General features: G+C 38.6%; 1 protein-coding gene across 13 annotated transcripts in view; it reads right to left on the reverse strand.

Annotated features, from left to right (window-relative positions):
• Window positions 1–25,776, reverse strand: part of MAGI2 (membrane associated guanylate kinase, WW and PDZ domain containing 2) — a 532,719-nt gene that overhangs the window by 226,455 nt on the left and 280,488 nt on the right. For all 13 annotated transcript variants that reach the window (XM_026868178.1, XM_026868173.1, XM_026868180.1 and 10 more), the window contains 2 exons: window positions 15,736–15,949; window positions 4,442–4,521 (listed from right to left, as the gene is read on the reverse strand). In XM_026868178.1, coding sequence (XP_026723979.1) covers window positions 4,442–4,521; window positions 15,736–15,949 — 294 coding nt within the window. The remainder of the gene's footprint in view (window positions 1–4,441; window positions 4,522–15,735; window positions 15,950–25,776) is intronic.

Consider the following 25,776-nt stretch of genomic DNA (forward strand, 5'->3'; position numbering starts at 1 on the left):
TTTTTTTTTTTTTTTTTTTTTTTAGAAATTCTGAAATGTTTAGAGACGATTGATCAAGATGATGACAGTGTTCTCAGAGAAGGAAAGGGATCTGAATTCCCGAATTTGTGGCTGCTTGTGCATGCTGCATGTGCTATGACACGCTGCATGTGCCACACAAAGTCCCGACAAGGAACTCAGCTGCCTGAGTGAAAGGAAAAGGGAGAAGTCCAATATGACATGAAGTTGCAGGGCAAGGATATATGGATGTGGAAAGTACTGCAGTTAGCAAGAGGGAATTTGCTTGGAGGACTCAGGATGGGAGATGTCCAGTGGGACACATTGTCTGTAGCATGAAACAAAGGGCTCAAGTAGGAGAGAAACATGAAGAGGACAAGGGTAGATGTGTGTGTCCTTGGCATGAAGAAGAGTGCTGAAGCTGTGTGTGGTAGTGAGCTCACCCAAAGGTATGTATTGGCTGTGAGTACAGGAATGAGGAAAAGAATAACCCGACAAAATGTGACAGGAGGGTGGGGTTCAGTTCAAGAAGAAGACAGTTAAATGTAGTAGTCTGTCTACATACAGGTGTTTACATGTGAACCAGATATCTGTGCCCCCTAAATGTTAAAATAGAGCTGACGTTCACAGTCAATGAAGTTTAGAGGTAACTCAGATCACCCTAAATAAACATCTATATTTTGCAGTCAAGTTGGTGGGTGTAGAGGAGATGGAAAGACAGATGACAGATGAATGCTAGGTGAAATCAAAGCTTTATTTATAGTCTTAAGCCTACTTGTATTTTAAACCTAAGAGGCAGGAGAAAGAAGGTTGACATAAAAAGAAAGGGAGGGTTAAGAGAGACTACTGATTAGGATGGATTAGTGATGAAATAAGTGAAATTTGTAGTAATGAAATAAGTGAGATTTGACATGTCTAATCCCAGGAAATTTCAACAGCTGTTTAATCCCCAAATTGTATAATGAAGAAAATGTTCACTTTTCTCCAGAATGGAAAGTTCCCTAAAACAAATTAAAGAATTTGAAAAAATTAATTACTACATTTCTTAACCAAAAATGAACTTTCTAAAACCTAAGATATTTCATGTCACTAAGGCTGAACTGCTTTTCAATATTAAAATATTATTTTTACTGCCTTATGGGACTTGTCATTCTTTTCCACATTCTCTCCCAAACAGACTCTGTTAGTAGACCACTCACGTAATATACCTGTAATCATGGGTAGCCTGTGAGTCTGCTATGCAATATGACTTTACAGACAATATAGCAACCAGGGGATCTAGCACACAGAAACAAAGGAGGAAGAAATATAACTTCTGTAGTACTCTACAAATAAAAATTGGTTGACCAATTTTTATGTGGGAAAAAAAAAACCAAAACAAGGAATAATTTAAGAGTAGTATTCCAATTCAGAAAACCAAAATATTTAATTCACATTTCCAGGAGAGAAAACATAATTATTTTTAATAAAACCAAGATTTGCTGGAGGAAACTGGAAATGTGCAAAAAATTCTAGTTCCTCTTGAAGAATTGCCAGCTATTTCTGCTTAGTGCTATTATGAAACTCAGATAGGCACCATACAAACAGAGAGTAAGAGGCAATTCTTGCTTCAAAGACCTGTCATCTAAGAAGATCTGACAGAGCAAAAGTCAAAGTAATTTGCTGAAACTCACACAGAAGTTCCACGACAGAGACAGAAATAAAGATCAGCCCTTAAAACCTCCTGACCTACAAAGGGGTTTAGAGCAGTGGGTGTCATTAAAGGAAAACAGAAAGAGTCCACATCACGGAGGCAAAGAAATCTTGACTTGGTAGAGCTTGTCAATCTCTTGGCAAAGGCATGCGAAAATTTTTCCAAGAGGAGGGATATGCTGGAAGGTTTCTTCAGTTTTGCAAAGAGAAATGAGCAAGCACTGGGATTTGCAGATACAGAAGCCAGAGAAAATGAAGAAATCGTATTTGGCAAAGGGGTATTGAAGAGCTTAAAGTGGAGGAGAGGAAATGCCTGGAGCAAGGGGGTCCTCAGTATCACTAGCCCAGAACATCAGGACTCAAATATTGTATGCTGCTTGGACATTCTGGTGTGGAAACTGCGTGCTGTGGCAGAATGAAGAAGGAGGATTTGGCAGGATTTGCACTGAAAGGAGAACACAAAAGTTGGGTTGTTCAGAATGAAAACCTGGTAGCAGAATCTGATAGGTGATAAGGACATCATAATGTATCTCAGAGAATCAATACAAGTTTCAGATGTGACAAAATGAATGTCAATGAAAAACACAAGTTATGCAGATAGCGATAAAGAAGCAAGGTAAGTATCATTTCCTATCTAAACACTGATGTCTTTCTAAAACTTTGTATCTCTGAGTAAAATGTGCCAGAATAAATCATAAGTAACAGAAAAGATTTTTGGCATAAAAATATCTATCAAGCCATAGCTGAAACGCGTGTGAAATTAATCCTTGACCTGACATTAAATCTAAATAAAAATCCCGAATCCCTGTGTACTATAACAAAGTCCCTGGTGTTGGACCTCAGCAGCAAGGTACAGTCATTTTAAGGCACATTAGTGATTTTTAAAAAAACCTTTTCTTAAAATTAGATTAAAAAAACCCCAAGCCCACATTTTTGAACAACCAAGGAACCTTAGAAAAAGAGAGGATGCTGCAAGAACAATCTCTGTAAGAATAGAAAATCTCTCCCTAAAGTCTTTTATGCTTCACTTCAAGTACTTTGCATTAATGAGCTGAGCAACCCTTAAAAGAACAACATGACCCAAGCATACTATAGTAACTCAATAATCCAGTAGTCAAATAACTACAAAATAATGCTGTTTCTTTAATGCACTGATTTTCATTTAAAATTGTTTCAGATACTTTGGTTGGTTTTGTTTTTTTTTTTTTTTTTTTTTTTTTTTTTTTCCCCCCCATATTTCAGTGCTTGTTGTGATCTCAGTATACAACAGCTAACAGGAGAAAAAAAGAAAAAAAGCAAGCAAGACACATTTACTCCAAGGAATTCTGTGATATGTTACTCCGTGATATTGGTGGAATTTACTTCAGCTTTTTCCACTAGTATTCCTTAAGGAGCAGGCAAAGATACAGCTTCATATAAGTAACATGAGAGATTTAGAATGCAAAACTGTGCCCTTGTTTTGTTCAGTAATACACTTCTGTTGTATTCACTGTAGAATTTACTTTGGGAGCTACTGTTGTCAGCATCACAAAATCATTCAGACATGCAATTTCTGATGTCAGAAGAGAACGTCAGAATTACTGCTGAAATAAGGAAGGGATTTTTGTAATATAGCAATCTTTCAAAATGAAGCCATTTACAAAAAAACCCTAGGAACATTCTTTACCAAACCACTGACCCTGCATTTCACACAACCAGCAACTCCTCAGTGACCTCTTTATCAGCCCAAAACGGCACTGAGCTTTCTTTCCATAGTATTTACATTAACCAAATTAATGTATTTTTGAAAATATAAAATAAATCAGATGCAGTACATGAAAACCTATTAATACATTTAAAATGTTTTAAAATGTTTTGTATTAATGCACATAGCATGCATGCCGTTAAATCTCTGTATCTCACAATAATAAGTAGCAGTGTTTAGAAATCATTACTTCTTAACTGCTAATTGAACTGACACTGAACTATAAAACAAAGAAAAAAATCACCTTGTAGAAAGACCTATTGCAAAACATTTTTACATTGGTTTTATTAAACGATTTTGAATATTGAAACTTTACCAGAGAAAAAATAGAAATTATACTGAATGCATATAAGATAGTTCGATATGATGTGTATTATTTCATATCTCTGAATCTGTCAATATACTCGTCTCTCCTGCACAACAGCCACAGCTCCTGTAAGCATCCTCAACAGTATCTATGCTTTTAAATTTTAAACCATTAACAATGCGGTACCCCCCAAATCCAGCCTTGAACTCTGACAGACACCGATCTCTTTTCTCCATCCCACACCCTGTTTTATCAGACACTATTTTGTTTAAATTGGCTACTAAATAGTATAGCACTGTACCTTTAAATACAAATCAAACAATATTCATATTCCCACGGTGCTGCTAGTTTCCCTTATGCATTGAATCGCCTGTAGATTAAAAGCTCTGAATCTGAAAAGGGATTCTGTTCTGCAGACCAAAGTTCTCTGTAGGAGATGAGGGAGAGGGTCAGTCCCGGAGTCACACACACAACAGGCAGAAAACACACTTGTGATCCTCAGTTTTGGATAGCATCAGAAAGGGGAATAAAAAGCAGAAACACATGGCACACTGAGAACTGGTATCACTTATGGCTTCTAACCAAAGCAGCAATTAAACACCTTTCATCATTCCCCCAAATGCCTGATTTTTGTAAGAACTGAGACACACACACACAAAGGCAAATCCCCTCTGAGCAGCAACGAAAACTTAATAACCTACCATTTTCTTTGCACTCTTCTGGAGGTTTAGCCTTTTTCGCAAGTCGTGGATCCAGCCATGATGTTGTCTTTGTGTTATGGCTGAAAAGAAAAGAGATCACTCTGAGCAGACACATACTGAAAGGAATCAAGTTTATTCCTTAAGAAAAAAGGGTTAGTCCAACAAAATTGCAATCGATACACTTAATTTGCTTACTGGTTCTAAGTAGCCCTGAAGGAGGTGTAAGAGTAATTGTGCAAGGCAGCTGTAAATTTGGCAACCTCAGCTCCCTGTCCTCAAAGCAGCTATTTTTATTAAAATCAACTAGAATGTTGCCAAGTTAACCTCATTGAAAATGCAGAACTCATCCAGAGCAAAAGGAATTTATTACAAATACAGTGTTCTCCCGTTGAACGAGTGCAGGCGACAGGATTCTGTACCATTCTCACAGTTTTCAGATTGAATTATTTTCATCTTAAACCTGTCCTTTTCATAAATACAGGTTTGTTATTTCGCACCAGCAGCACTGGCAAGGCATAGCAAAAGTGATGCAAATTACAGCATGCTCCTGCAAAGTCTACATTTCCGGACGGAGTGATTAATGATACTTTGTTTAACAAACCTTTATCTCTCCATATATAATCCTTCTATCGAGATAAAATAGATATGCACAAGCTGAATGAATCATGTGGCTCCTTTCTATACTCAGAATAGATCTTTTGAGGAATCAGCCATCAAATAGCGTTGAACTGGCACAAATGTTTTCTGGGAGAATATTCTGCTAAATGAATTGATACTTAGCACAGCTAATGAGACTTAAAACCAGATCCTTTCAATGTATACCTTTTCCATAAGCATTTGAATTTGGAGCCAAGGATTTTACATATATTAAAGACTATAAAACAGAAAAGTACGTGATCATTACTCCTTTATTTTTTTTGAGATGCCTCTCCTACAAAACCATCATTCAGAGAGACTTCTAACCCATGTTTTATTTATTTGATACATCCTAGGAGGATGCTTGTTCCATATAGTAATGAATTATTCAGTTTATTATTAATTTGCTGTGTCATTTTAAAGTGTACTTAAGACTTCTCTTATAAGCATTACTATAAGGTGTCTAAAAACAGGGGAGCTGGCAAAAAATGGATTGGGATGCAATTGGTAGTTGGTGAGTTACTGATTAACTGATACACTACATGTGGTCCAAACACCACTGGTTCCCCTAAGGAAAACATAAATGCATAGAGCCAGTTCCTTCTCCCACCCTGACTCCCTGTTTAGTCCATGGCAGATGAATATTCCTCTGTCTCGATTTCTTTCTCTCTCTCTCAAACCAGAGTGATGCTACCTACTTCTCAGCATTATTATCACCATCTTAAAGCTTCCTCCACATTTTGGATGGGAAAATAGGTAGATGAGAGTTATGTATGGATATAGTGGAAACTAAAATGAAAATCGAGGCATTTAAATTCCTATTTTAAGCATGCCCTAGTCTATAACACCATTCATGACAGGTGAAGAGGATAAAGAAAACCTTCCCTTTGAGAGCAGAGCTGTATTTGCAGAGTATGAAGAATGATAAGCCAAAGGTAAGGTAAATTTGAAACCATGCCAGCAGCCTGGGCTTGATTGCAAATGTAACTAAGATGCTTTCTCTGAAGCTCTGGCTGCCTGTGGTCTCCTGTAGGGTGTATTTTTATACTGCAGTCACAGCCTAACCGCAGCTTGTGCAGACATACTTGAGCTAGCTTTAAATTAACTAGGGGAGATAATGGCAACAATGGCACTGCAGGAGTATGGAGCTCAGCGTGGGCCCATCACCCCAGCATCTACTGAGCTACTTGGGTGCAGCCAGCAGCACATGCTGAGCTCCACACTCCCATAGGTACCCTATTAGCAGTGCCAGAGCTCAGGGCAAGCTTGGGCATACCTGTGGAAGCTGCAGTCACGTCTCTGGAGTGTGGGCATGTCTGCACAACAGCCACTCTCTCCCAGCTACTAATTCTGAATGATTTTAGGGACCCCCACTGGTTGCAGGGAAATGTTGGATTCACAGATAGTTTCCTATGGCTTTAAAAGAGTAATATATATGATTACTATTAGTAATGTTTCCTGTGGTATAAAGCAGATATAAAAATATTTTACAAAGGAAATAAAAAAAGTCACCCCTGTTTTAAAGGTATGAAATTGGAGTCATAGAGTCATCAAGTGACTGTCCACAGTCACCAGACAAGCCCATGGTAGAGTCAGTACTAGTAGCCAACTCTGTTGCAAGTTATCTGGCCAGTGTTTTCTTCCCAAGTCCACGCATCAGAACAGACCAATCACCAGCCCTGAAAACACACCTATGGCATTTCTAGAATAGACTGAGAAATGAGTTTCCAGGCATCTGTAAAGACAGCTGCCAAGCTGAAAATAAGCCCGATTCAGTATTATTATTATTTTAAAATGTGAATTAGTTGAATTACAGCCTCCAAGGCTTTTGATGAAACCGAGAACAATGAACAAATGGTTATGCTTCCCTCCAGCATAAACGTGGCTTCCATAAACTCAGAAGAAATGATGTCTTCCGGTTTTGTGTGCTGTGGCCATTCTAAACAAAACCTTAAACAAATTAAAAAGTCAAGTGCTTTTTCAACAGAAGAGTGATCCTCCAGTCTGAAGTGAAATTTCAGAGGATGAAGGTGGTATCTCATCTAGGTCAGCCCTTACAGCACTCAATCTCCTCTTCTAGTTACTGTCTCTCAAACCCATTCAGCTAGTTAGTAAAACTTGTCCATAAGAACATCCACAATAATAAAAAATCAAAGGAGCAAAGTATCCTTTGAAAACGATCCCTCTCCTCCTTACCAATCTCTGTGACTGCTCCCTTACCCTGCCTTTCCTCTTTATTATCTATACTAAACACGCATGCTATGTCTTGCAGTGGGACTTCTAGACAGGTGCTCCAGTGGGTAAAAAAATCTTTTCCTGCTCTGAAGACTGAACCTATTTGAAAGAAGGCAGAATCAACTGCACCTGTCTCCTAACACTTACGCGGTACCATCAGGGTCCTCTTTAGTGCTACACAGTGCTGATTGCTTCGATCTTCTTAGCAACCAGGTACACAACACCAAGCACTCCTACAATGAGAACAGACATGACTGCTGTTGTGCTGCACTCAGTAAAAGAGAGAAGTAAGTAGCCTTGGATTACAGTATACTGTTTTTTTATTCATGTCTACTTCTGTCCTACATAGGGGGTTTATTTGGCAGGGTACTCTTCTAAACTCCTGTCAGCTTGCAGCTTGTGGGTTTTGGAGTGATGCTGCTTTTGCCATTGCCAGTGACATGCTAGCACGATGCAGTGTTGTTTGGAGTAACTTCCTGTGCCCTGTCTTCCAGTAAGGACTAGAATTGGTGTTAGCTAACCATAGAAACAAGAGTGGTGATTTCTTCCCCGCACAGCTAGGACACATTGGAAATGAGAAGAACAACAAAAGCACGGTGGTGCCAGCTTGCTGAATGTCCCAGGGCAGGCTGCAGGGACATCTCAGGAAAAACGCCACCTTCCCTGTGTTCCAGGGTTCTGCCTATTCCCTTCAGGTCTCCAATGGACTAGAATCTGTAAAAGCTAAAGGGAAAAAAAAAAAAATCTCCTAAACAGATTTTAATACAGTTTAAAAGAAGTGTTGATAGGAAATCTTTAACTGTAGGAGAGAAGACAGAAGAAATGGTAAAATGGCCAAATTCACACCAATAGAAAAAGTAATAGTAACACATATCTGCTGCATGAGCTGCACATGTTAATGCTCTTTAAGCACTGAAAACCTTGTAAAATGTACACTGTATAACCTATCTGCCTCACCACTAGGTCTAATCATGTGTTACCATTTGGGAAGTCTTATAGACAGACCAGAAGGAAAAGGGGCTGGGGACTTACAGATTAGTTATGAATGAATTGCAGACAAATAGCAGTGGCAGTTGTGGAATAAATGCACAAACAGGCAGTTGGAGCAGTTGTCACTGACTGAATGAGAGTGAAGTGATGCAACAAAAGCATCATGTGAGAAATACAGCTGTGGCTCCACCAGCATTTTCCACTGGTCACTGCTTCATTACTCAGCAATAACCATAGCTCATAATTAAAGAGCAGGTTTAGAAAGTCCATCCTTATACAATTTCAATGATATTGATTACTAGCTAGGACTACTGAGCTAAGAGATAAGTGCTAGAAAATCAGCTATGCATGTCTTAGAATCTGTCTTAAAATCAAGAGTAAATTCTGAATTTTGGAAAGTTTGAAAGCAGTGAATGAAGGATCATTTTGGTTTTGCTTTAAGCGGGTGGAGCATGGGAATAGCACTTATAGGCCAAAAGTCAATAAAATAATTATTGCTGAGCTAACTTAAATCCTCCTTTTTTGCCAAGTATTTACACCCAGCAGAAATAGTTTGTTATAACCAGAGTCCTCCTGTATCAGTTATAGACAATTTTAAACATACATGGAAATAATATTCCTCAGCTGGTTTAAACAGTGTGAAAGAAAGCTTGGAATATTTCTCAGAAACCCTGACTCAACCTCCTGTTCAGATTTTCTTTGTTGGTCTGCTTTTAAGAGTTTGCAGAGACTGTTTATGGCCCAGTTCCCTGTTATCACCACTGCAACTAGATACCAGGATCAGAGCCTCTCTGGGAATCTCACTGGATAGTCCATATCTTTAGGAAGTAAAAAAAAATTAGGAGTGTGGATTTTCTTATTTAAGAATGTAGTGTATTTTTATTATAATTATTTGTTAGACAGTATATTATATTTTACTTAGTATTTGTGTTAGTGATCTGTCAGTTTAAAGCACTTCGGCAGATAAAGTTTCTTATACTAAAAAATTCCTTGGACAATATCTTGAAACTTTTTTGAAGGGAATATAGAAAGTACTTACTGACAGTAATAGCCTTAATGTCTTTTGAAAACACTGCAAATCTATTCTAAATTGTAACTCTTGCAAGGTATGTAATTTGCATGTTATTGTGAAAGGCATTTCAAGATGGGTATTTACCAATGTGCTGCTTCAGTGTGTTTGGGGACAGCACATATGGGTTTGTTTGGGTTTTTATTGTGAATACATTACATTCAAGATGGTCCTCAATATAATAGCTTGAGCAAAGGGGAGGATATGAGACAGAAAACAAAGTGCACTGTAGGCCACCTGACTTCTAAAATGCTTACTCCTCCCTCTTTTTTTATGCCTGATTCGTAGATCTGCAGAGCTTTTCAGATAGCACAATAATGACTTTTTCCTTGTGACAGAAAAAAAGAGCATTAAAATGACAATTCTGCAATCCATCCTTTGTAGGTTGCTACCCAAACATCTTGCACACATGGAGGGACAGGTACGAAAGGGAGCTGTCTTTGGGGTACGGTATGAATGGCAGCACCTATGACTGATAGTTTGTCTTGCACTTCTTGCTCTCAGTCTGTTAGATGTGCTCAGAGTATGCGGTCCTTAAGAGACAGAGATTTGGGGGTGACTATCCTGTGAATCCCAAATGACCTTGGGCAGTAGATAAGCATTTATGTCCTCAGCCCAAATACAGCGGTGGTGCCTCTAGGCATTCGCAGGGGCAGAAGATGCTTATGTAGGATTTTTTTTTTTTTTTAAATATATAAATGTCTAAAGTCTCCTACAGTAATTTCTGCTGTTTAAGTCACTCTCTTTTACTTAAACAGTTAATTTCTGACAAAGAATGGGCTTAATCTCACATGACTTCAGCTATCTAGAAATCATACAGATCACTGAGTGTAGGATTCTTTGTTCAAGGAAGAGGCGCCTATACAGAATAATTTATTTTACCTATCTTCCAGTGGGACTGGAGACCTAACCATATGCTTTTAGTGACATACTAGGTGTTATGGCATCTCCCAAATGGCCTCTGGCTGCCACTCCAGAAGGGTGCTGGCTTTGACAGGTTCTGTGTCATATCTGCCACATTCATGGAGATGGCTTGGGCTATTAGTATGCCTCTACAGTAGTGATTTGGCTCAGATCAGGAGGTCGCTTTTCAAGTGAATCTCTCAGTTATCTTCATTTACACACCGAGCATTCTCCCAGCTTGTAAGCTTCTTTCACTTGAATTTAAACCAGGTGATACACAGCAAGAGCTCATTTAACGCACTACAAGCCATTCACAGGCATGCAGCCCATGGCACCTGAAATCACCTAGTAGCTGTGGATGATGTGTCATCACCACCAAATGTTTCACTCTGCAGTCTACTGATATTGTTAATTTAGATATGGACATGGTTTAGATGAGAATGAATTCAGACTGGTTTTAACTCAAATCTGGTCTCATAGACTAAGTTCAGGGGGTTAGGTGTTGGAGACAATTGAGTCGACTCCTAGAGATCAACTTTCATTTTAGTTTCACCTGGAAGGAATCCAGTTCATGTACTCTGAAACATGAACCAAATCACAGTGCATGGAGACAACCAGAAGATTTGCTTCAAAAGTGTACTCCTGACACAAAGTACATACTACTGCAGATGTACCCTTGGATATCTGAGGGCAACTTTACTGGTAGAAGAACCTACATTTAAGCAAATTAATTCTGCTCTTATATTTGGACAGGATGAATCATCCTTTGGGGATAATTCTCTCTCTCTCCACTGACCACAGAAGGAGTCTTGGCAACTGGTTTAAACTAGATACCTAATGCTATATGGCAAGCCAGGTGAGCTGAATCTTCTAGTTCAATAAATACAAAGAAGAAAGATTATAATACCACTACAAACATCAAAGGAAAGGTGTTGGAAGAGGAATTCTGCAGAGCAGAGCAGCAGACACCTTTGGGGAAAAGACAAGAAATAAGAAAGTGAGGAAAGACAACAGGAGTTAAGATGGCAGTTTGACCTGGATGTCAGCATAGATAAAAAGAGCAAGTGAGAGCAAGGAACAATACACCACTAGTACAAACTGAGAATGTCTTTATAAGATCAAAAGATAAGAGAAGAAAAAATTAAACATTACCCAAATTCTTTCCAGTTTTATCATCTCCCCATTCCTAATTAAATTGTTGTGAAGCAAGAAAGTGGTCTCAGGAGAAAGAAACAAAGAGAGATCTGTCCCCCTATATGTCAAGTTGAAGTCCAAAGACCATTAGAGATCTGATCATTGTTATGTTGAACAAAATTGATGAATTCAATACAACATATAAACAAGGAAAAAGTATTATGGATATCTACGATCATATTCACAAAGGCTCTGATGATTCAGAATTATCCACACTGATACAAGATGGCTTGTTTCCTAAGGAAGAATAATCCCATCAGAAGTGAGTATTAAAACAGTATGTGAAAAAAAAAAATTCCTTGTTCTTAACTGCTACTTAATTAAAGTAGCAGAAACAACCACACAGCCAAAACATGGCGAATTTCAATATTATGCACTGGTACACTGATGATGTAACTTACAGAAGTTCCAAGTGAGTTTATAAGAGATTGGGTAATTACTGCAAATTATGGAAGTAATCTTCAGTTGGTACTTTTAGTATCTTCTAGTACAAAAGATAAAGCTATCAAATGTAATGGTGTAGCTGGGCTTAACTAATATATCCTGCTTTCTGATGGTGAATTGATGGAGCAATCAGGAAAAGCTAAATATATGATGATTCTTCAAGTAAGCAAGATGTTAGGATAAACATGCCATGCAATCAAAACACTTTCCTACATTAAAAAATACTAAAAAGAAATACTGATCCCATTGAAGTCAGTAGAAATAATCTTAGAAACAATCTAGGTCAGGATTTTATATTTCCAATTTGTAGCTATACTTCTCAGGTAATACCTGAAATAGCACCAGCTGTATTCAAAAACTTAATGGCTGTTTTTTTACTGTAAGAGGAGAGTCCTTTGAAAAGGCCTATTTTATAGTGGTTTTTTAGTCTTTTATGACATTCTCATAAAAAAAGCAGCTTTAACAACTAGAAAAGATATTTCAACAAGTCCAAAAAACAATGCTGACTATGCTGCTTGGAGAAGTAGGTGTTAAAGTAGGAAGAGACTGAATGTTTATGAGATGCACTGGAAAGTGGCTTGTTAAACCTCATGTGGCCAAATTCTCCGAAAAATCATCACCACAAGTCAAAGAAGATGATCCTTTAAAGATATATTACAGAGATTTGAGTTTTTTCTAGACTTTTCTCCACTAGCAAAACAATTACTAATGTACTATAACCAAAGGAAACCATATGTGCTTTTGAACAGTATAGAGTTAAATAGCTTTTGTTATGGGCTGTGTAATATCCTTGAGACTATTCAACAAGGCTTAGTTGTAGCTCAGCTTAACGAACTGCAGATCTTCCTGGTTTAATGTCTTACTCTCCCTGCACACCTTCCAGAGAGCTCTGCTGTCTATAGGAGGATAGAGGGCTGGAGAGAAGGACAATCAATTCTGTTTTTTATAAATAAGTATCATAATGTGTAACCAATGCTACAGGACAGTCTATAATGTAATGGTGTATGTGTTAGAGTTGAAGAGTTGGGTGAAGACTGCATTTAAAGCCTGACTGCACATGATAGCAGATGCACTGAGCATCTTGGTCCTTTTGTATTCCCTTCAACATCGCACTGGACCAACACAGCAAACATCGATTGCCTGGGATCCAACACAGTCAGAGTTTGTCAGGACATCACTACATTCATGTCTCTAGCATGTGGTTTGAGAGTAGTTGGCATGGTGAGGTCTGAACACTCTGGGGAATTGTAGCCTTTTCTTAACCCTGGAGAAGGAAAAACTAAAAATCAGTTACGGCTACAGTTTATTTAAGCATGCCAAAATAGGTCACCCTCATCAGCCATATTTAAAGTAGGAAAGAAGGAGCAGAACTGTAGGGTTTTTTTGGTGGTCTTCTGATTTATATATAGAGTTTTAATTATTGCATGTTCTTATTAGCATATGTTCTCAATGAAAGCAAATGTAGGAGATGGACTCCTATTTGTGTAATGTGTGCCTGTATTTGAAAATTTGGATTCATATGTAAGGACGGCTGGAAACAGCCCAAGAAATGTACTTAAGTAGCTGAAAAGCAGTGGTAAGTATTATGCAGTAAGAGGGATGTTCTTCGTGTTCTGTCTGTGAATGGTAAATATAATGTCATGCACCTATGGTCAAAAAAGGGAAAAAAAGGAAAAAATACATCAAGCCATGCTCTAAAATAAAACAATTCTCTGAATCATCCAGTCAATCTAGTTTATCTTTTTTTTTTTTTTTTTTTTTTTAGGAAATTTCTTCCAGTGTGCTTTACAAAATGCTAGCTGGGCCATTAATGATTAACAAATAAATAATACTGTCTACAGACAGTTATCTTTTTTCTCATGAAGTCACTCCCTCTAACACTGTAAATCTGCCACGTTACTTCTGATGGCAGTTTTGATAATTGAGCTTGATACAAATTTTAGAGGTTAGTTTGAGGTGAATGAATGAAAATGCTGTCATGAAATCTAAGACCTTTGAGTATACCTGTGGCAACCTGGAACTTGAGATCACTTACTGTTTGAAGTCCTTAAGGTTTAAAGGCACAATTCACATGAGCCTCAAATAAAGCAATATAAGATGCTGCCTAGTATGACTTTTTTCCCACCCATTGTGATGTACACTTTAAAAATGTTTGTTTTTCATCTATTATTTAATAATCTAGTACAATCTTTACTACTGTTAGGGGAGAGGTTGTTAGACAAATAGGTTTTTGTTGTCTTTTTATCTTTCCGGTTTTTTTGAAAGCAAATGGAGTCTCTTCATGCCATTAACCAAAGTGACTTGTAAACAAAGAGGCAATTTAACAGCATCCCCACAGCATTACATTCCTACTTAACCCTGTGAAGACTGCAATGTGAAAACTCAAACGATCAAAGAGTTGTTCCTTTGCTAGGATTCTAGTAAATATTCTGGTATTTTTACAGATGTGTAATTGCACTTTATTGCAATTACATTATTCAAGAATATAATCCCAAAGGCAAGGAGCCTTTACAAGAGTCTTTCTATCCAGTCTGCAACTCTGATTGATTTCTCTGTTTTACATAACATTCATTTAGTGGAAGTGAATGATGAGCATTGTCAGAACTGCAGTATAAACCAGAGCATTTCCAGGAAATGAAGTAAGCTGTATCTTCAAAAGAATTTGTGGAGTGCAATAGCAGAGCTATTTGCATTCACTGAATTTGTTAAAAAATATACATTTATTTTCTATTAATTTGCCTGCTGCAGTATTCACCATTGTCACCATTTGGTGTGTTAGCAACCTACCCATGATCCTGTCCCCCACCTCCCAAACATATCACAGGTTTTTCTTACAACAAATAAAATAAAAATGCCACATAATGTATGCTCTCTGTCAGAGCATTCAATATGTGCAGAAAAATTAAATTTGGGAGTGAGGTAAGAAGGAAACAAGGGTTTGCAGTAGCCCTGAGGTCATCCTCATTCTTCTCTGCTTGTTTGGGCAAAGTTACTATAATTACTCTTTTTCTAGAATAAGCATATTTTTGCCCTTTTCAGCAAAGACACTTACGTTTTAATAGTCACTGCTCTTTTCAGCCATGTATATGCCAAAAAGCTACAGTTGGTCATACCAGTGTTCACAAAAAATCACAGGCACAAACTTTATTCTTAAAATGTGTTTACAGTTTATGTGACAGTCGTATTTTTTTTTTTTTTTCTTTGTGGAACATGATGTTATATGAACTCACTCATTTCCTGTGTCCTTATTCTGGTAATGTGTATTAATGGCAGCACTAATTGAAGAAAGAACCCTCATATCCAGTTGTTCAGTGAGTTGGCTAATTAGCAACAGTAGCAACAGGAAAAAGTTTCTATACGGAATTAATTCTAATTATTGTCCACTCCTTTATTTTATTATTTCTAAATATAGCATAGCCTCTCTCTACTGTTCACTGGTTAGTTTTTACCCTGCCAGTCTTTCCTTAGATCGGCAAAAAGCTCAACTGTCTCCACCGCTGTCCATGTAAGGAAGAACCCAGCAATTGTACTCCTTTCTCATAAGCACGAGAACAGCAGAAAAACATTGCTTTCGACAGAAGAAACAACAGCTTTAATTGCTGCTATCGAAGTGCTAAGCAGTCCAGTTACCTACCTTAAAAACCAGCATGCTTCAATGTAAATCAGCAATGCAGGATTTGCCACCAAGCTCTCAGGAGCCTTGACAGCCAGAACATTCCTGCTGTTTTAATGAGGAGTGCAGTGCTCCACTCCACCGTACAAACCATTTCCCCACCCAGTTAAATACGATAGAGCTATTAGAAAGAGAAGAAATAAGACTCACTCAATGAAGTAGACTTCCCCCTTTTCTGTATAAGCCATTTCCCAGTTATCAGGCAGTGGGCCCAAGTCGTCATTCTCTTCAGGTTTAGTTTGCTTTGTTACATCCATTTCTTCCTTCGGTTCTTCAGGCTGAGTATATCCTGGTGCAGGACAAGGTTGGGTGGAAGATACCTCACCTGAGACACCTGTACTCTTCTCTTCATGTTCACTTGATTCTGCAAGAGAAGAAAAATTACAGGTTTCGGATGTCTGAGTTAATGGTGGAGATTTTACCATGTGCAAGTCTCCAAGGAATGCTCTGTGAATTGTAAGTTTTGAAATAAAGAGAAAAATTCTGTTGGGTTTACACAAGGGTCCCTCTGATGATGTACTTTATCTGGAACACAATAAGAGAAAATAAAGCAATAAAACCAAACTGAAACAAGAAACTAATAAAGAGCTAAGAAACAAGCCAAAGAGTTCTGTCCCAGGAGTCCTTCCAGACCAACAGTTAGCACTGAGCAGAAGGCAGCTTCATATCCAGCAGCACTACTGTCCTGTGTCTTAACTTTTCAAACTCCATGCATAGAACAACTTCCCTGCTGTTTTACTACAGACAACACAACCTTTTCAATTAAAAAAGTATATACACTAATTGCTTTACCTATATCCATACATCAAAGAAACCAATATGATGTCTATTAACCCACAGCAATATAGTAACTATATAGAAAGTGGTTGTGACTTCATTACCAATATAATCTGCAGGAGGCTTAGTTTCCCACAGCCAATGCCAAATGCTTGCTGTACCCAATTGGTTGTGTCTCACTGTGACCAAAAACATATTCAGGAAGCAGTCTTTCCTTCCCATGCCTTTTTCAGTACTTTTATCTTTCACTTTTTATTTATTTTACTTTCCATAAAATCAGAAATTAAAAAAACGCAGTGTCCAACAGTATCCCTACTACTACCAGTTCCCACAGTCCAGTCCACATACTATAAGCTAAGCAAGTGCTGCAGAACTTAGCAATACCTGTTAAAACATTGGCTGAACATAAACGCAAGACAAAACCACAAAGATACCTCAAAACAAATCAGCTAAATGCACCAGGTGTGCAGTTTTAGGAGTCTAAATGTGCCTTATCCACAGTGTGAACACTTACCTCCACACTTAAGAGTCTACATATTCCTCTGCATGAATGAGTACCACATAGCACATGGAAATACAAGCGGGTCTTCCATGCTCACAACTATCAATGACAGTAGAGAAAACACAATCTTTTCTTGCCTGCTACTAGCTCAAACAGAGGATGCTTGAGAGAACTTGCCCTAGTAATGAAAGATATTCCTTAATCCTTGGAGGATTACTAATCAATAAATTTAGTTGACTGGTCTCATATGTATGTGTTTGTAATCATGTGTCTCATCATATGCTCTATCTAGGAACTATTTACTGAAAAAATGTGGCAGGAATCTGTTGCCTCAGTGGACAACAGGAGATTTCATCATTGGATTCTTTTTTTCTGTTGCACTTAAATGAAGCCTTATCTCTCCTAATTTTGGCCAAATGAAGTGCAACTAAAATAAATTGGCAATTTTAATGTATTGACTGAATCTCTGCTGACTATGATGGGATCCTAGTCAGACGGTTGAAATGACCCTACATGTTAAATTAGGTAAACCAAAGTCAGTCTTGTTAGGCTAGTTGTTGTTTCTGGATAGTTAAAATAAGGGAATTGAGCATGGCTTTATGTTAGGTTACGTGAAAGTTAATGACATAAGCTAACAGATATAAATCATAGGGACACAGACAACGAATATCAGAGAAGAACTGAGAACAAACTGTGAACTTTTACACCATTATTTGATCAAAATGATACATATTTCATAGAATCACAGAATAATCTAGGTTGGAAAGGAACCTGAAGATCATCTAGTCCAACCGTTCGCCTAGCACAGTTCCCACCTACAGCATATCCTTAAGCTCTAAATCGATCCGACTCTTAAACACCTCCAGGGATGGGGACTCCACCACCTCCCTGGGCAGCCCATTCCAACACCCAACAACCCCTTCTGGAGAGAAATGCTGCCTAATATCCAGTCTAAACCTTCCCTGGTGCAACTTGAGGCCATTCTCTCTTGTCCTGTCGCTCGTTACTAGGCTAAAGAGGCTCATCCCCAGCTCTCTGCACCCTCCTGTCAGGGAGCTGTAGAGGGCGATGAGGTCTCCCCTCAGCCTCCTCTTCTCCAGACTAAACCCCCCCAGTTCCCTCAGCTGCTCCCCGTACGACCTGTGCTCCAGACCCTGCACCAGCTCCGTTCCCTTCTCTGGACACGCTCGAGTCATTCAATGTCCTTTTTGTAGTGAGGGGCCCAAAACTGAACACAGGAATCGAGGGGCGGCCTCACCAGTGCCGAGTCCAGGGGTCAGATCCCTTCCCTGTCCCTGCTGGCCACGCTATTGCTGACACAAGCCAGGATGCCATTTGCCTTCTTGGCCCCCTGGGCACACTGCTGGCTCCTGTCCAGCCGGCTGTCAATCACCCCCTCAGGTCCCTCTCTGACTGGCAGCTCTCCAGCCACTCCTCCCCAAGCCTGTAGCGCTGCTGGGGGTTGTTGTGGCCCAAGGGCAGCCCCCGGCATTTGCCCTTATTGAAACTCCCCCAGTTGGGCTCAGCCCATGGCTCCAGCCTGTCCAGGTCTCTCTGCAGAGCCTCCCCACCCTCGAGCAGATCAACACTCCCACCCAACTGGGTGTCACCTGCAAACTGACTGAGGGTGCACTCGATCCCCTCGTCCAGATCATCAGTAAAGATGTTAAACAGGAGTGGCCCCAACACCGAGCCCTGGGGGACACCACTTGTGACCGGCTGCCAACTGGATTTAACTCCGTTCTCCACAGCTCTCTGGGCCCGGCCATCCAGACAGTTTTTTACCCAGCAAAGTGTGCAATTGTCCAAACCTTGAGCAGCCAGTTTCACCAGGAGAATGCTGTGGGAAACGGTGTCAAAAGCCTTGCTAAAGTCAAGGTAAACAACATCCACAGCCTTTCCCTCATCCAATTAGCAGGTCGCTCTGTCATATAAGGAGATCAGGTTTATCAAGCAGGACCTGCCTTTCATAAACCCATGCTGGCTGGGCCTGAGCATCTAGTTGTCCCTCATGTGTTGCATGATGGTGTTTGGGATGAGCTGCTCAATGGTGTAATACAGACTAGACTGAGACTGTGATAGATTGTTCATAAATATACGTAAGGAATGAAGGAAGTATGCATGGTTTTATATAATCAAAAATGTACATTCACTTGCTCTGAGTAATATTATATGGGCTTACTAAAGTCTGTGGATTATTATAAAAAAGAAAGGAGAAAATATATTTTTAAAATAAATCAACAATGTAGTCTACAATAAAATTCAAGATGACAGTTTCTTAAATGAACTAACAGTGCATCCAGAACATGGAACTATGCAGATACTTTTGTGAAACATATAGGAGGTGGAATACAACTTGAGTTAAATTATCTAATTTTTGAAGCTTAGGATAGCAAGAAAGAAGAGCAACAAAAAATTAACAACAATGATTTAAAAAACCCCACTCACAGAATGAATAAATTTTATATTATGGCAAGCAATGGTAAGGGAAAAGGGGTTCAGGAGAACTGGCGAAGATTAAGTTAAAAATACTAAGTATGCAAGCATGACTTGTTCTACCGAAAAAGAAAAATATTAAGTATAATCAGAGATCACTTTGATTAAGCCATGACTTGTCAATGGTATGCTACTTGAGATAGAATTGTACAGAAGGTGAAAACTATATTAAACTGTTAAGGATGAACACAGAAAAACAACATGGGCATCAGTCTAGAAAACAAGATACAGTCAGGGACATTAGAGGTGACAAGAAAACTTCCTGTAAGTGTGTTAATAAGCAGGTGACCAAAAGCAGACAGACTCTTTCAACTATGTGGGCAGGAAGGAAAGCTAATAGTATATGATGCATAAAAAACCCAAGGCAGTTAGTGCTTTTTTTTGCCTCAGTCACTACTGCAAAAAGATTACCTGTGATTAAATGACTAATATAAATGTCAGCAATAGGGCTAAAGAATGTAGATTAGAGCAGGCAGAGAATGGGTCAGGTAAAACTTAGATGAAGCAGCCATTCTCAACTGGCAGAGCCTGATGAAATGAAACCTAGGATACTGAGGGAATCAATGAAGCAGACTCATGGCTAATAATGGCTACACATTTGAGACTTCATGGAGAAAGGAAACTTTGAAAGGACAGACAGAATCCTGGTTTCAGAAAAGTATCAATAATTGAGATTTTTAGATAGTTATATGTTCTTAATTTCTGAACCTAAGTTCTCTTTTGCTCAATTAGTCCATTACATCTTTTTGAAAAAAAGGAGGAGGAAGACCCACAAAACTGTAACTCCACATCTTTCTATTTTATTTAATTTCTAGAAGGGTGTTGGGACCAGCAATCAAACCACCTACATGTAAGTTCTTCAAAGGTTATAAATAATTGTCAAGATTTTTCAGGAAGAAATTGTGCCAAACTAATCCTATTTCTTTTCATGACAGAGTAACAGGTACTGCTCCTTGGGCAGAAATGGTAGATAGAGATTTCATGATCTTAAAAGAAGACTTTTGACACTGATGCATACAGACTTTTAGAACAGTGTGAAAAAAAAGAGATCTGGTCTTGAACAGGGTGATGGTCTATAGATTTACAGCCATATGCAGCTCCTGCTGCTAAATCTTAACTCATACTTGAACTACATGGTATTACAATCATGTTACGCTGTTTGGAAATGTGAATCTGTCAATGGGAAGAAATTAATTATCAAGAGACACAAACACAAGTTTTGCTTAATTGCATCCCACAACAGAGTAGTACGGTCCCAGGGGAACTGAAGTCCCCTCCTCCTTAGCTACCACTCCCTAATCCCCCAGCCACTGCTTCTCCTTGGCTTTCCAAAATATATGGCATCTACCTGGTGCAAAATGCCACAACCAGCTGTAAAAATCCAAGATGGGGAGGAAATGCCTAGGCAGAACTCCTAGTGAAAATACAATAGAGGTAGTGGTGATTTGTGAAGGAGGTCTAACCATTATCTTCAGCCAATGATACTATTGCAAAAGAAAAGCAAGCATCATAATAGGCAGGAGGAGTAAGCATATGAGATACAGGTCACAGAATCACAGAATCATCTGGGTTAGAAAAGACCTCAAAGATCATCCGGTCCAACCATTAACCTAGCACTGACAGTTCCCAACTACACCAGATCCCTCAGTGCTATGTCAATCTGACTCTTAAACACCTCCAGGGATGGGAACTCCACCACCTCCCTGGGCAGCCCATTCCAACACCCAACAACCCATTCTGTAAAGAAATGCTTCCTAATATCCAGACTAAACCTTCCCTGGTGCAGCTTGAGGCCATTCCCTCTTGTCCTATCACTTGTTACTTGGTTAAAGAGACTCATCCCCAGCTCCCTGCACCCTCCTTTCAGGGAGCTGTAGAGGGCGATGAGGTCTCCCCTCAGCCTCCTCTTCTCCAGACTGAACCCCCCCAGTTCCCTCAGCCTCGTATGACCTGTGCTCCAGACCCTGCACCAGCTTTGTTGCCCTTCTCTGGACACGCTTGAGTCATTCAATGTCCTTTTTGTAGTGAGGTCCTCCCACCTTCAGCTACAGTAAGGTTTAATCAGGAGTACTGTGCCCAGCTTTGAGAATTTCATGTCAAGGAAGATGGGTAACAGTCCAGAGGACAGAAAAGAGAAAAAAAGAAGCAAAAGAAAAAGATTGCAAGTACAGAAATATGAAAAACCAGATGTTTTTAGTTTTGAGGAGAAAAGACTGATGGATAGGGGAAGCATTTTCAAATATGTCAAAGTTTCCTGCAAAGCAGAGATGAAGATACAGCCTTCAGTTCCCCTGAGAACAGAACAATGTAATTGCTGATAAATTCTTTGGGGGGTTTGCTCTTATCTCTGTAAAGCAAAAGTAAGTTCTCATTTGTCTCAAGCATCATTAACAGATCTGTGAGTTGTATTCTTGAGGGCACATGCAGTATTGACCACATTTCTACTACAGGAAGGATGCTGTAGAGATTAAACTGAAGACAAGACATAAAGCCATATGGTACATACGAACTTAGTAAAATAAATAAATTTGGAGCAGAGGTGCATCACACACAATGGCTAGTGATCAGTCAATTGGTCTGACAGAGTGCAGATGTGGTGCCATTGCTGTGTCTTGGGGTTTTACCATGGTGTCTGTAATATGTGTTCTTCTTAAAGATCTTATTTTCAACGTGTCTGAAGAGGTCAGACTCTTGATTTTCAAGAACTATATTAACAAATCCCAGTCATTGTGATGGAAAAATTGTGAAAATTAAGCTTTAATGGTTACAAGAAATATTCTGAGCTTGTCTAAAACAGCGATTGCTATCAAAATATAGCAGGGAAGAAAGGAACCCAGTGCTTATTTAAGAACCTAAAAGTATAATTATTTTAAAGCCAATCTCATAAATTAATAACTATTGGATCATTATCTTTTAATAGCTTGCTTTGATAATGAAGAAGGCATCATGATGACTAAAACCCAATAAATTAAGGAAGTGCCTAATGCTATTTAATAACATTAAGTTTTACACAATGGACATCCTATTCACACTTATCTGGAATACAGCCCTACAGTGTCATCTTATCTTTTGTTATATGTATCTACCATTCACATACTCCAGGTAAGGTAGATATTAATCTATTAGCAGATACATTTCTGCTAATATATATTTATATATAATGTTTGATTTGATAAAAACCAGGATGCCTGGTTAAAAACTAGAAGTGTCTTAAATATACAAATAAAGTTTGAAACACTACAGTAACACACTGTGAGCACAAATATTTATCTTCAGACAATATATGATATAAAAAAAAATCCTAAAATTGTACCATGAGTCTAGAAGTATTTTTGTCACTAAAAAACCAATCAACTGACTTTAAGTCAAGCGAAATAGCCTACTAGAGCTGCTGTCTCACTACAAAACAGATTACATGGTCCAGTTTTCAAAGGCAGTTTAGCACAGTATCTCAAGAATGAGCACTGGGAAGAGACAGAATAGGCACCAGTAAAGCACCAGCAAGTTATTGCATATGTAGAATACAGAGAATTTTGAGAACAAGTTAACGTATATGTTAAAAATATGTACTTATCATTAAATACTGTAAGTTTATCTCTGTAGTACTCTGACTCCAAATATGAGCAGTTAAAATATTGTTGGTTGATATGATATATTCTCTATATAGCTCTCAGACAATATGGTGACCATTTTTTAAAAAACAATGGGTAGTTATGTTGTGATACTCTCAGAATCTGAGCCTTCATCAATGCTGTTGTTTGCACTTTAAATTGTTTCTATTATTTACAATCTAGGTCTTGAAATTTTCCAATCTAAACATATAAGAGGACCTTGTCACTTTATTCCTTTATTTTAAGGTTGCAATTATTCATGCAGTAAAGTTTAGAAAACTCACTCTTTTCTTCCAAATGAACCAACTCAGAGGACCTAAGCAATACCAGCAGAGAACAAATTAAAGGATATATTATTAAATAGTAATTTATGCAGTGGTTTTAGCAGCTCTTAAATAAAATATTGCAGCTTTTCATACCTTTATGGTATCTAAATGACTTATTTGTTAAATTCTGCACAGGACAGTCCATCCATTTTAAATAACTGTTGGATACAACAGTAGTTTAACTCATATTTGCAAAGCTATGTGTATCTATTTTCTTGTGAAAATATCACTCTGCAGCCTTGGAGCTGCTCCCTTTCCCATAAAACTGTAGCCATATTTGAGATTTGGTGCTTTGCATGGAGGCACTGTTCCCACTGACTACAAACACAATAAGAACGAGGAGCTGATGTGGGGGAAGGAAAACAGAAGACATAGAGACTGGGTGAGCATAGGGTATTCTGTAGGTCATGGATTGTGACCTAACTGTGATAAATTGAGTTTAGAGAACACACCTATAACAAAAATATCAATGGATACCAACTGTTGTCATTTATAAAATCTCATGGCTCTTGGATGCTGTGTGTGTATTTTCATGCCTCTGGCTGTCTTTGCTGTGTAATAATAAAAGAATAGTCTCAACCTGTTGCCTGGGACTGCTGCACCTTGTGCAGTGACTGATGGCATTGGGACTCTAGCCAGCTCTGCTTCATTATCAACCTAAGCATGGAATGATCGTTTTGAAACTTTATGTCATATCTTATCCCTGCCAGAACTTTCATTCTCTAGGTGCAACTTACTATTGCTCAAGTAATGTCAGAATAAGGCACATGCATAGCATTCGTGCAATGTTAGCGTGGTTCTTCTAGAATTTTGATGATAAACAGTCATTTTGATGATAAAAGTGTGAAGCAAGTGCGACATGACCAACACAGTGTCAAATCATGATGCTGGTTGTGAAGGAGACTGACTTAATTCTCTGAAGACATGAAGAGCAACAGCAGTGAAAACTGAATGTCTGACAAGCAATTTGACCAAGACTTTTTTTAACTCTTTTTTTCAAAGCATCAGTTTTGCAAAAAATGTTTATTTCAGTGCAGTCAGTGTCCATCAGAAAAAGCTTCTCAAGTGCAGGATGTCTCACCCAAACCAGTGATTGGCAGTCACCCAACCCAGAGCATCCAGAAGTCCAGCAATGTGGGCAATTGCACTAGGTGTGAGAAACCCAATGCTAACTCTAGACTTGGCCATTTTGAGAGCTAATCTATACATTGTGTCTCTTGTATGCTGTTTGGCAAATAGTAGGATTCTTCATTTAAATTTAGCCACCTAGGCTCCTGTGTATCTGTAGGCTGAATTATGCATTCTAGATTGTAGAGGTGATCCCCTAAAACAGCTCTCTTACTCTTTAGAATTGCCTTTGTCCTTATTTTAGATAAAGAGAGAAGAGACAAGTAGCTCTAACAGAAAGCAAGGCATTTAGGTATATAATTTACTAAAGTTTGATAAGATAAATCCCATCTCCCAATTAATACTATTTTATCGTGAGAGAACTTGATCCAGGATAAAGGACTGAGAGTGCACTATTCTAAAATGGCCAAAAACCCCATCCTGAAGAATTAAGGATCCCTGTTGGGTTCTGGACTGAGGACAGGTGACAAAAATTAGAAAGAATAAACACATTGGGCAGCACAAATTAACAAGAAGACAATTACACATTATGGTTGAAGATCTCCACTCTGTCCATATACAACTGTCTGAGGGAAATCTGATAGCCTATGAAGCAAAGTATGTAAAAGGGGATTAATGAAAAATTGATTTCTACTAGTAAAGCTAAACAGATGAACAGATTATGTCAACAGACACTGAAAAATGGTCTGAAAAATCAGACCAAAGCACAAAGATCTCTGCAACTACAAATGTCACTCCTTGGTCCACTAAAGATGGGGTTATTTAATTCAGATTCATCTTAGATCTGTTACTATTTCAACATAGGAGTTCTTTGAGTTACCAGACTCTGATACCTTTGACCATTAATCTGTTGATTATCTATAAAAAAAGTATCAATGTTTCTGATGTCCCAGGAGTCCTATATTTAATAAAAGACTCCTGTTAGAAGTGAAGCGTTTGAAATAGAATAGACTTTCTAGAACTGGAAATAACCAATATCCCACCTTTGTTGCTTCTTTATTAAAACTAGATTGCTCCCTCCAACAAGAGGTTTTTTAAAAAATTTTAAAATAACATATTCTGGTGTTCCTTATTGTTCAAAGACACAAACTACAAATGCACAAACATTTTAGAGGTAGCAAAGACTCTGTCAGCTCACAGAGAAAATGACTGCAGTAACAGGGTCCGTGGGAGCTACACTGCCCAACAAAGGCAACACAGCATGTATGTACAGAGCTGCTTTGCTACAATCCCCAAAGTCCTCAATCAGTGTAACTGAACAACAAAACCCTGCTTATGAAACCATGAGAGCCAACACAGACACTGCTTGTTCTGCTGGCCACACCTACAGGAATTACTTTGTGGGGGGCGA

This window comes from Athene cunicularia (assembly GCF_003259725.1).
Source record: "Athene cunicularia isolate RWA chromosome 1 unlocalized genomic scaffold, athCun1 chr1_part2, whole genome shotgun sequence".
NCBI lineage: Eukaryota > Metazoa > Chordata > Aves > Strigiformes > Strigidae > Athene > Athene cunicularia.